The sequence below is a fragment of the Theobroma umbraticum genome, unplaced genomic scaffold, assembly GCF_002168275.2.
Source record: "Theobroma umbraticum cultivar Fairchild unplaced genomic scaffold, ASM216827v3 scaffold_228.0, whole genome shotgun sequence".
Classification (NCBI taxonomy): domain Eukaryota; kingdom Viridiplantae; phylum Streptophyta; class Magnoliopsida; order Malvales; family Malvaceae; genus Theobroma; species Theobroma umbraticum.
In genome coordinates this window covers 2941110-2953466 of record NW_018397274.1, presented here as the reverse complement: position 1 = coordinate 2953466, position 12357 = coordinate 2941110, and the positions used below count along the sequence as shown (strand labels likewise).

Below are 12357 nucleotides of genomic sequence, written 5' to 3'. Positions count from 1 at the left end.
CAGAGCAATAGGTTTTTTAAAAAGAATATTCATGTTCGATGTCAAATTATTGACCAAATGACCCTAATTCCTTTCTACAAAGATATTTTTCTTTTTTCAATTGTTTTTTAAGTTTTAAATCTTGACAGATTTTTAATCCTTCTTTTTGGGTGAAGCTTATAAGTTAACCATATGTAAGAATTTCATAGGGAATCATTCCTTTATAAGTTTCTCTTATTTGGTTTCTAACCCTTGTTCATCTAAGATGTTGTTTCCTTCATCATCCTTTTTAATAGCTTTTAATATTTCTTCTTGTTGTTTTATGGTAAGATAGTTCTCCCACCATCCTTGAGTTGTCTAGTAAAACCAACAACTAAAAGTTTTGCTACTAAATGATCTGAAATTTGATCTATTTGTTTTTGGCTTTTGTAAATGTTTGATACCATTGTCATTTGTTGAAAGATATTGAAGATATTATATTCAGACATTTCATCAGCATTCCATTCATAAGTTGTATTAGCATTATACTTATTTTGAAAATTAGGTTTTTCTTCTATGTTCAAATCAGGTGCTATGGTTTTTGGATAATAAAGCTTTTTGGGCTCCTTCCAAACCATTTTGTTGATCTATTGGTCATCTGTATTTTCTGAATATGTTTGTTGGTTTATCATATATATGAAATGGCTTTGTTGTAAAGGGGTATCAAAGGTTATCATTCTTGAGTTTTGGCTCTCAAGGGAATTAATTCTATTTTGGATTTCTTTTAAAAATTGATTTTGGCACTATTGATGAAACTTTCTTGGTATTTCAAAAGGTTAAAAAATTGGTTCTTTGGCTTTAATAGCTTTTGTGTTTATTGATTGTGCTTGAGTGAATTTTGGTTGGTTTTCAATTAGTGTTTCTATTTTTCCTAGTTACTTTCCAATGGTATGGAGATTTAGATTTGTATAGTTGTTTTGTTCAACTATCATTTTTATATCTTTTAAGGAAACTTGTTCCCCTACGTCCGAGGATTTCATTCTTAAAAGAGTTATCCTTATTCCTATATTTTTGTGAGAATATTGGATCTCTGCTCAAATAGGATGTTGAGATTCAACTTCTTTATTTTTTCACCATTTAATTATGTTTTTTGTAGTGTTTATTGATCCTAAATAATATTATTCAAAGCATGTAAAAAATTTATCAAAATCTTATGATTTTCCATAAAATTGTAATATTCTTGAAGGATTTGATCCTTTTTGTTTTTATAAGTTTCTAAATAATGTTTTCTTTTCTCCTTATTTTTGTCATAGTAAAAATGTTTTCTACATATTTCTTTATTGATTTTAAACTTTTTTTCTTGTACAAAAATTTTAGAGTTTCTTCTATGGCTATGTTTGAATTATTGGTCATTGATGAATATGTTTGAGACATGGAGGATGAGTTAGTTCGACTAGGTTCTTGCTTATTACATATTGGTTGAGGTATATTTGAGAAATTATTGATTCCTTGTAAATTTGTCCTAATAGTGGATGGTACTGAAGAAACGAAAGCTTTAGCAGTCCTAAAATCTGTTCAGTGGGTTGTCATGGATGAATCATCTCCCATAATATTTAAGTTTCTAATAAAAGCAATGACTTATCCTAAATCAAAAGATTGTATTGGAGGCATTCTTGGTGGTCTGTTAAAAACTAATTCTGTAGATCCATCTATATATTGCGCTACATGGTTTATTTCTGTGTTTTGGATGGGAATAGGAGTCGTAACTCCTACAATCCTTAATCTATTGGGAAGTTAGACTCCATGCCAATGTATGGTCATTGGTATAATAGTATGAGATTTGGACATGTTTGTCTGAATTAGGAGAATTTCTTCTCTTGGGCTATGGATCAAAGCCTTGGTATTGATCACAGAATACATGGCCTTATAGTATAACATATAAACTAAGGTTAATAGTTCAGATCCGGGCATCATCTTGTAATTAAGTGTTTAGATTTAGAGTCTCCAGGAATTGAAAGGATATTTCTATCTTTTAATGATACCATAAAATTGAGAAAATAGTTGAAATGTGTTGGTCCTCTACATAGGCCAGTTTCTACTACTCCTCATTGAAATGAAAGTATCTCTTGTCTCTTAGGGTTATAAGGATTGAAGTATCCAATCCCTCTTTTGTGAGTAGTTTAGCCCTTACTTGAACTAATCCAAAATGGATATAATTATATTTTTTATGTTTATGTTTTTTTATTATCTCTTATCTAAAAGTTGGATATTTTAATACTGGTTTTGAATAAGTATTCCTTTTTCTTTAGTTTTGATCAAATATCCACATAAAGAATGTAGATGTAGGTTATGGAAAGTTGATGATTTATAGATTTGGTCTAGAAGAACTCTTGGGATTTCTTAGTTCTCTATTTCTTAAATAATGTTTTCGTAGTGAATGTTTTCTTCATTGATCAATTGGGTTTGATTTGATATATATGAGTTTATGGGTAAAGCTTAATTTAAAATGATAACTTATAAACCATATATATAAAAGAATATATATCTTTATTATTTATATAAATACTTTCTTAGAAGAAGACCATATATATTTTTATATTTTCACAAAAGATTAATATTTTATTATTATATATAAATAAATACTTTCACAAATAAATAAGAGGTGACTGTCTTTTCGATTTTTCTTTGAATGATAAGTTGGTGTGGAAACCGGAGGTTGATGGGAAATGTTTCCTGCAGGGAGGCGATGAATGAGGGTAGTGAGAGTGATGAGGTGTGGAAGTTGGTTTGGAGTGGCATGGTTCCACATAAAGTGGAGTTTTTTGCAAGGCAAGTGGTACTTGGTAAGGTTGCGGTCAAATGAAAGTTGATTAGTTTAGGGATGGGTATACGTGTTTTATGTAATGTGGGGTTATAAACTGTTGAACATTTGTTGTTTTACGTGTCGTGAGTCATGGAAATTACGGGGTGTTTGGATTAGATTGCAGGGTGCTCAATGGTCTTCTCCGGGGATGCTAGGTACTTTCTTTTAGCTTGGAAAAGGGTTGAGATTAAAAAGGGAAGTAGAGAGTGGTGGAATGTCTTTTTTTTTTTTGCAATTATCCGAACCATATGGCTGTTTAGAAATAAAATTATTTTCAGAGAGAAGCTTTGAGTTCTTGAGCAGATGACTGACTTAGTTACAGTGCGTGTAATGTCTTGGGCACATGCCAAATGGCCTGAAATTGCTAGTTCTACTCTTGACATTACGAGATCTCCAAGTCTTGCGAAAATTCCTGGTTGTAGTGGGTTAGGTGGCACCCTCTGAGGGGTGGATGAAATTTAATGTTGATGGGACTGTAAGGGGTAAGTTGGCTGAAATCAAGGCTGTGTTTTCGAAATCTATAAGAGTAGATGATGCTACTTATGTGGAACTTAGAGCTGTCCTTAAAGTTTTTATTATTTTTGTATCCTCTAAATGGCAGCCTTTGTATTTTCTATTAATTGAAAGTGGTTCAGCTAATGTTGCTAAATGGATTAGAGAATTAGGGCGTGTGTCTTGAAAATATTAAAAGTGAATCCTTAAAGTCGAATACTTCAAAAGAAAGATGATCAGTTGGTGAAAGATGGGGTGTTAAGGGAGAATGACTTTATTAGGATTGTGGCATGATGATGTTTTGCTTAACTGGTGAGTTAAATGTTCTCTAAGATATATTAGATTTTCTGCAGTCTTGTAATAGTAGATGTTGAATACCATATTGTTGTTCAGCTTGTGATTGGAATATAGGAGTTGGTTTGAAGCTGGTATTGGTGCTTTATAAATGTACAAGGGAGGTTTGAAGATTTGTTTTATTTGGCTTTAATTTGAAAAGGTGGTGTAGTTCATTGTATTGTTACTAACTGGTGTTTTTGGCTTATTTTATATCCTCAGATTTGGTTTTTTTTTCAGTTGAAACGCAGAAATTACCAAAAAATTAAAAGGTAACTACATTATTGTAAATAATTAAAGTATATTATAGCTATATGAATTATATTAATCATACATATATACACACATAGTATATTAATATTATTATATATACACAGTATATTAACAATACAAGTTGAGTCCTAGCATGGTCTTCATGCAAAGACAGCCAACTTCTCTTTACATAAATTTCCTTTCCTAAGTTACTATCATCATATATATATATACACACACACACATACTTATGTACACACTAATTCAAACGTGGAATATCTTGTAAACAATCAGGAACAAATTGTTGTTTTATTTGCCTACCAAAAATGGCTAAACAGATTGACAAAGCAACAAAAGTTTGCTACTCGAATCAACTTTGAGATTTGGAGTTCATGTGGGAAGAAGGAAAGAAACACTTCATACAACAATAAAGCTTAAATTCACCAAACAACAGATATCGTTTTATGATTCAAACCCTGCGCCAGCAACATCTAGCAAAGCACTCTTTTAACAAGCTATACACAGTCCAATAGAATGCTGACCTGCGTATGATGAAAGGAGAGTACGCATCTGCATCTCACAACTCCAAACCTATATATTCTCTTGCTACTAATGCACATCAGAAATTTGTCAATGTAAGATCAATCCAAAGTGGTTTCCTAAATGACAGTGTCGTAAGTTTTCATAACCACTTTCTCCAACTAGTTGATCTTTTGTCACCAGATAGAAACCTGGGAAGGCTTAATAAGCTATTGACCCTAGTAATACCTTCCAAGGCTGACCACTCATCATCGGCAACTGAAATGCACTCAGCAAGACTCCTCCTAGACTGTCCTGGGAGCTTCGAAGACAACCTTTCCTCTGTTGATTCGGTTGCAGGTACAATCTCATTAGAACCTTGAGGTGTACCAGATTGTCCAAGACTTAAAGCATGAGAATCTCCCTTATTGTCATCAACACCCACCATCCTCTCTCCTGATTCCTTAGGAATCTTTGTTAAGTCATGTCCTTCTACAGCTCCATTACTTGCAGTCAAATGTTCTAGAAAGAGGCATACAACAGCACAATCATCATTCTTAGAAGTAGGGTACTTAAGCCGCCATGCTCGAGTAGCACAATCTACAAGAGCTCTGGCAGCTGTTGCACGACTAGGGGCTGAAGCCACAATATCGACTGCTTCCTTATTTGAAAGGACATCCCAAACCTGTGCCAAAATGATAAATCTGCTTTCAGAGAATTTATATTAACTTCAAGGGAAAAAATAAAACAAAAAAAACAAATTTGTCCTTATGATGGCAGGTATCATTTCCCATCTATCTAATGCATAAAAAATTAAACTTGCCAATTGCTTCATCTAAGTACATTGTCAAATGGTGGCAACATAAAGATAATATGCCAAAACTGAAGCAGAAGAGAACATTTATAAATGAACTTACCTACAGGGAATAACAAACAACAAATGGTTACCAGACAGCCAGGTTTCATAGTCCTACACAAATATTTTCAAGCAAACTAGTTTCATATATTATGAAGATGAATATACCCCATCAGTAGCAAGAATAATAAATTCATCTCTTTCAGTAAGGCAGCGATAGAAAACATCTGGGACGGAAATCAGACCAAAATCCTTTAGACAGAAGTCCCCAAAAGCTCTAGCCATTGCCAAACCAGGTGAGTCATTATTGGGCAACCATACACGTGCAACCTCAGGCTCATCTTGCAAGGCAAAAACCCTTCCCTTGCATTGCTGAATTCGAGCAGCTTCCCCTAAACATTAATATTGCAAGAAGTATTAGTTCTGTAGAATATGAACAGTAATTATTCAAATATGTTAGTACAAGTTATCATTGTTATTTTTGACTGAAATGGTGGTAAAGTCTGCATTTGTGTGTGTGAGAGAGCGAGAGAGAGAAAGAGAGAGACTTGGCAAATCAGGCTTCAAGTCAACAGTCAACTGTATAGCAATCAGAGAATTATCTTTGTCTCTTGCTGCCAGCACTGCTCTTGAGTCACCAACATTTCCAATTACGAGATCTTGACCCTAGAAAGCCATATTTATCATGAAATGGTTAGATGAAGGCAAAAATGCCTTTTAGATATCTCAAAAGGAAAATTTATTGGGAAAACTGTGCTACATGTACAATACAAGATGCATACATTAGTATGTGCAATTTAACAAAGCTCAAATCCTAAATTTTCCTTCCTGCATTAATCTATTTTCCATATGTGATACATGAGCATTTGCAGAAAATTTTGAAAAAACTCGCCTGTCTTTGTATAGAAAATTTAATCTAAATCCATTAACTATGCAATATGTAAAAGTTTAAGCTGGGTAATACATCTGAAAGCCTGATTAATTCAAATCTGAAGAGATGACTAATTTTGAATTTTAGTTCGTGTAATGAATAATACCTGCTTCACCAATGTAACAGCAGTTGTCCCACTGCAGAAACAATCAATTGTTGGATGCAACTTTAACTCCTTATCCATTAACTTGAAAGCCTTTAACATAGACTGTTTAAGAGGTAAATACATCTCTGGAAGTTGTTCGTTCTCTTCAATCTCCAATGACTCACAGCATTCATCATCCATACTCAAAGATGCAGTATCCTCAAGTATAGTGTTATCGGGTGCATTTTCGCTCTTGTTGAGACTGCTCCTATCACCGGCAAGACTATCTTTCCATTGGGTACATAATATAACAGGAAGAGAATCTCGGACTTTCTTGGCAACCATATGACCGTAGGGACCATGACCATCAAATACACCACAGAATATTGTGTCCCTTCTCGAACAGAAATTCTATTATAAAAACATTGAAACCAAGTCTTCACATATTGATGCCATAGAGGAAAAGAAGGAAATAAATAAATATTTTCATCTAACGAAAGAAAATGAATATATAACATACTCAATTTAAGTGACTGTCATGTAAAAGAAAATGACACAGCATATAAGACAATATGAAGAAGAAATTAGAGGCACCAAAACTAACCTCCCAAACAAGCATGGCATCCTGATTGGTCCCTTTCTTCCCCTGTTGGGTATACAAGCATGCAACATTGCTGGCAACATTCAGAAACATCCTCCCTGATATAAGATGGAGCTCTGCCTCATCCATGGGCACTAACCCACTTGATTTCTTCCTCCACCTCCCTGATCCCTGCCTTTGTTTCTGCTTATTGGGTGAAGCACATGATGTTGTATTCGTAGCCGTGGATGCATCTGTTACTTGGTCATCCCTTTTGGTGCCACTTTTCCATTTGGCTATGGACGAGTAGCAAGAACCCATCCCAAAGTCCTAAGTTACAGATTAAATGAAATCAAATCAAAATCATTCCAAGCATCAAAACTGCCTTCATCCTTATTAAGATAGCTTTTACCAGTATTTACATCATTGCTATTGCATTAGGATTCAGAAAGGTTAGGTTACAAGAGAGTTTAACCTGACAAAGAGAGAGACAGACACACAAAGACAGAGATCAAAGCATTTGCGAGGCAACCAAGCGCTTCACAAGGATCTCATTGCCCATACAGATTGGCTCATCATCATCCATGGCTGAACAAATTTTCCAATGATGACCAATATCTATGAAGCACTAATGGATAGAACACACAGCAGAATATCTTCTCTGCTACCCACTTTAGCTACATCAACCTGAAAATGGGGTTAAGACTTAAGATGTTAACTAAGTAAACAGAAAAGGAAAATTTGACATGGAAGTATTTACTTTAATTTTTAATTTTTGGCTTAATTAAAAACAACAATAGGGGCAGCAAGCTTAATTAAACGGAAACTTATTAAGGAGTGCACTAAGGTAATGACCGCTTAAGTTTGGACTTTTCTTCCTCTTCCCATTTGTTTAAGAATGTAAATTTTCATCATTCCATATCTTACGTCGCTGGTTTTCTTGATTTATTGAACTCAGTTCTCCAAAATCTGATTTCACCTCCATTACCATGTTTATTTCCTTAAAAATTAAAGACTATATCATAAATCAAGATGTCAAAGCAATTTTGATCCAAGATAATGCTGGATTTCATTTTTTCTAGTCAAAATGCTGGCACAAATTTTAACATGATCATATATCTTTTATATTTTTTATGTTTTTTTATTCTCTCAACCTAAACATGTAGATTTGTTTGCAGGCATTTTTGTGATATTGATCCATTGTTTGGTTGGAGATTTTGATGTTTGCTTTTGGATTTCAGATGCAAAAAGGAAAAATGCGCTTTTGGATACAAAAGCAAAAAAAAAAACTTTCTTAAGGATTATAAGCAAATTATGCGTAATTTTTTCATATGGAAAAATACATTATTCTACTTTTATATAGACTAATTATTTTATAATTGTTGTTACATCTACACAAATTGTGTAATTTTTTCAGATGGAAAAATACATTATCCTACTTTTATATAGACTAATTATTTTATAATTGTTGTTACATTTTAATTATTTTTCCATTTCAAATCAATTATGATAGCTTTCTGCTTTTGCTTTTGCTTTATAACAATTTTTCAGAAAATGAAAAGCACATAGCAAACGTATCAATCAAACAAATCCTAAATATTGATTATTTGGGACATGATTATCTTTCATTGTCGATTGATAGTCATTCTGCTAAAATGGATTCCAGTTATTTTTAATAAGGGTCCATTGGTAATCGGAAAATATGGGAGAAAATTTTGCCTATGTAGAATATTTTAGAAGAAAATTTAATGCTTTTTATTGTTTGGATAAGCTATCGAAAACATTTTCTATTGTTTGAATCATCTTGCGGAAAGTATTTTCCACCATTATCGGTGGAGTTATTTGGATGTTAAAATGATAAATAAGAGTTAATTACAAAACAATGATATCATTTGATTTTCACATTAGAAATGGAAATGAAAGTAGGGAAAATCAATAATTATATTTTTCAAAACATTTAACCACATATTATAATGAAAGTAAGCTCTAATTTTCAGAAAAATTTTCATTTCATATTTTTTTTGCCATAACACTATAAAAATATTAATATCCATCAATTGTGTAAAACATCCAAAACCTTTATTTATAAATTTGTATTTATTAAATGACGATCATTAAAATATTTTTGTTATAATTATTAATAAGATTTATTTAATTTATAAATAAAAAATATTAATTGCATTGAATGCTTTCATTTAAAAATATTTTTTAATTTTAATATTATTGAATAATTAAATATTAATATTTTAAGTTAAAATTTTTTAAAATTAAGTATTAATATTTTTTATTTTTTTAATATTTTAAGTTAAATATTAATATTCATCAAACTTATAAGCTTAGTATAAGAGCAGTTTTTCTGTTCTCTGGAAAATGTCTTATGCCTCACTAGTGCGTAAAACATTTTACATGGTCAATGGGTATTTCTCCTGTTGGCTCGTAAAATATTTTACATCTAGAACAAAATTTCTATCTTCCAAACAAGCACAAGTCTTGAAAACGTTTTCCAAAAGATGTTTTATGTTAAAATAAAAAGACCCTAAATGCTTATTCATTTAATGTTTTAATTATAAATTTGTGTTATAACCTATCATCATTAAATTTTAACGGTAATCTTTTCAATGTGGGAAACTTAATCATGATTTAGGGTTATCATTTGCATTCTAATTGATTTATTTGATTTTATACCTATGAATGGTCTTTTGGTACCTTTAATTATCAGTCACCATCTATGTCTTTAGAGCAAAGCATCAATGATAAAAAATTTTAATAATCTATATTTTAGACAACATATGTTCTTGGAAATCACATTGAGAGTTTCTTTCAAATTTGAGTATTATACAGTTCAATCAAGTTTGTTGGATTTCAAATTTGAAACATTAATAAATGTCTTGCACTTTGCTCACTTTAACTTAATATGCATCGTCTCCTATTTTCTATTAAAGTTAATTAAATGATTGATTCCTCAAGAAAAGAATAAGAACTCCTAATCCAATATCATTCTAAATATTACTGTAAATAAATTTTAATTTTTATGAGCAATGTGTATTAATATTCTTTTCATTTAGTATATTTTATTTGTTTGTTGATGATTCTCTTTTAGAAAGAAAAAAAAAACAGAATGCCAAGTGTTGTGAAGATTTAACATCTTACTGAGTTCTCTTACCAAACCCAGATCCCATGATTGGAAAGGGGCTTGAAAAGCATGAAGGTGCAATATATATTTAATTCTTAAAAACAAATGATACTTTTCAATTGGGCTACATTCATAAATGCGGCTAGGGCTTTCTGAAAAAGAAGAAGAAGAAGACGAAGAAGGAAGCATAAACTCATCTACTCTGTGCCCTCCATTAAGACTCTAACTACGTTGTCAATTAACATCACTTCCATTCAAGACAAAAAACAAAGCAGTTCAACCTAAATATGACTTTTTTGTTCCAATATCGATTATGCTCTTACAATTTATGCATTAATATTTCTAAATATGAAGTCGTAAACACTTTTTTGTTCCAAAGACAAGATAAAGAAAATCGCATCAGAACTACAAATTAAAACTTATTAACTCCATTGATATAACATTCAATTTAATATGATTAACAAAGGATGATGGTTCAAAATATTATGAATCAAAGCTTCAAATTTTATGTGCTCAGTGTACTATAGCATTCGGCAATTTCTACATTCAATTAGAAATTTTAAATTATTGATAGCTAAAATTGACCTGTGTAATATGTTGGAAGTTCGAACATAACTAGTATTTTGTATATTTTGTGATTACTCATTTAAAAAGAATTTTTTAGTGTAGAAGTCTCAAATTAAAGATCTTCCAATGCACAAGTTTCCGGGGAAAGAATTCATTGAATTTCTTTCTTTATTAGTTTTTCCAGCTGCTTAGCTGGGTGGTACAGCCAAGCCCCACCTCCCCCCACCCCCCCTCCCCCAAAAAGAAAAAAGAAAAAAAGGAAAAGAAAACTTTAGGAAAACAGAACAATTTTAAGTATGGTGTAATCAAATTGACTCCTATTTTAAGCATTGGATCAGCAGAAATCATACAAAGAAAACAGGCTCAAACCATAATGTGAGTTCCTGTTTTCAAATCCTTATCCCGCTGCGTGACATAAATGAGCCATGACCAGCTAACCAACTAGTCAGAGAAAATAATTAACTGCATTCATTGGGTACCTACATCACCTACATCATTTAAGAAGCTAAAGGACCATGACTCATACATTTTGTAAAGTTGTACTGTCCTTTTTGGACAGCGTTCATGCATATGACTTCTTAGTTAGTTCTATTATCATATAAATCAATTAAATTACTATAAACAAAATAAACAGAATTCCTATATTTTTAAATAAGTCTAAAAATTGAGGATCTTCAAATTTTCTTAATCACTTAAAAATAGCTAAAAACGCAAGCAGTAAACAGAGGATAGAAGAAGAAGAGAAAGAATTAATTACCTTGATAAACTAACTGCAGCAGCAGAGCTTCCCAGAGTTTAGGACTCCGATTCTCGTTTAACTTGAAAATCCAAAAGCCAAGATTAGGAAATCCAAGAAACATTTTCGTCTTTTCTTAGCGAACAAAACAGATTCCGTCTTTGAAAGAATCAAAAAGAGAAAAAAGAAAAGAAAAGAAAAATGAAATACCTTGCTCGAGGTAGAAGAAAGAAAGGTTTGACGGCATCAAAGCTCGAAGTCCCGTCTGCCGGTGGACTGAGGTTGATTCAACAGCTTAAGAAAGCAAGAGAAATTCGGAGAGGAGGAATTGATAGCAGAATCACGTTTAGGGTTTTGGGAAGAGCAGAGAAGTTAGGCGGTGGTATTTTTATCAATATATATATATATATATAAATTAAATTTAATTAATTGTACACTGCTCTGAACAGATAGATGGAAGAGGCAGGTTGAAATGTTGGAAGTGGAGGGCTGCTCCTTCCCCCGCAGGTAGCTGACTGTCTTGTTGTGCGCGAAGATGCTCACCCTGCCTGTCCCCAAAATTACTAGTTAGAAAGCACAAGTACTAGTATTTGTATTTGGTGAAGCACCTTTATGTCTCCCTCCAGCAACGTATTAATGACATTAATTGGGGTGGTTTCATTTCTCAATGTCATTATCTTTCTTCGTCCATATCGCTTCCTCTTAAATATTTAACTTATATGCTATTTATTTGATTACTCATTACATTTGATTTAATAATACATAGATATATATATTTTTTATTATAAATTAAATTAAATTAAATTATTTTCCCAAATAAAATCATTATAACTAAGTACCATAAAATGTAATAAAAGGGTAATGTTATTAATTTGAAATTTATAGTGATCTGATGTGCATAATAATATAAAATACCTAATAAAAAGGTAAATTCCGAAACCTAAAACTTAATTTTATTTGGTTATAACGATTACTCCACCCTCTGTTGAGATTGTATTTGTCATTCATATCTATTAGATCAGTTTCAAATCAGAGCTTTTAACCTTTTAAAA

The 12357-nt window shown here is 31.9% G+C and overlaps 1 protein-coding gene across 1 annotated transcript; it reads right to left on the bottom strand.

Moving 5' to 3' along the window:
• Positions 1-4178: 4178 nt before the first annotated feature.
• On the bottom strand, positions 4179-11885 carry LOC110427159 (putative protein phosphatase 2C 6). The gene is made up of 8 exons (XM_021442597.2): positions 11516-11885; positions 11327-11387; positions 7345-7556; positions 6894-7199; positions 6311-6700; positions 5822-5939; positions 5442-5665; positions 4179-5102 (listed from the first exon to the last, which is right to left on the bottom strand). Exons 4-8 carry the CDS (start codon positions 7188-7190, stop codon positions 4581-4583), a joined length of 1551 nt encoding a protein of 516 aa, XP_021298272.1. The 5' UTR covers positions 7191-7199; positions 7345-7556; positions 11327-11387; positions 11516-11885; the 3' UTR covers positions 4179-4580.
• Between the last annotated feature and the right edge of the window lie 472 nt (positions 11886-12357).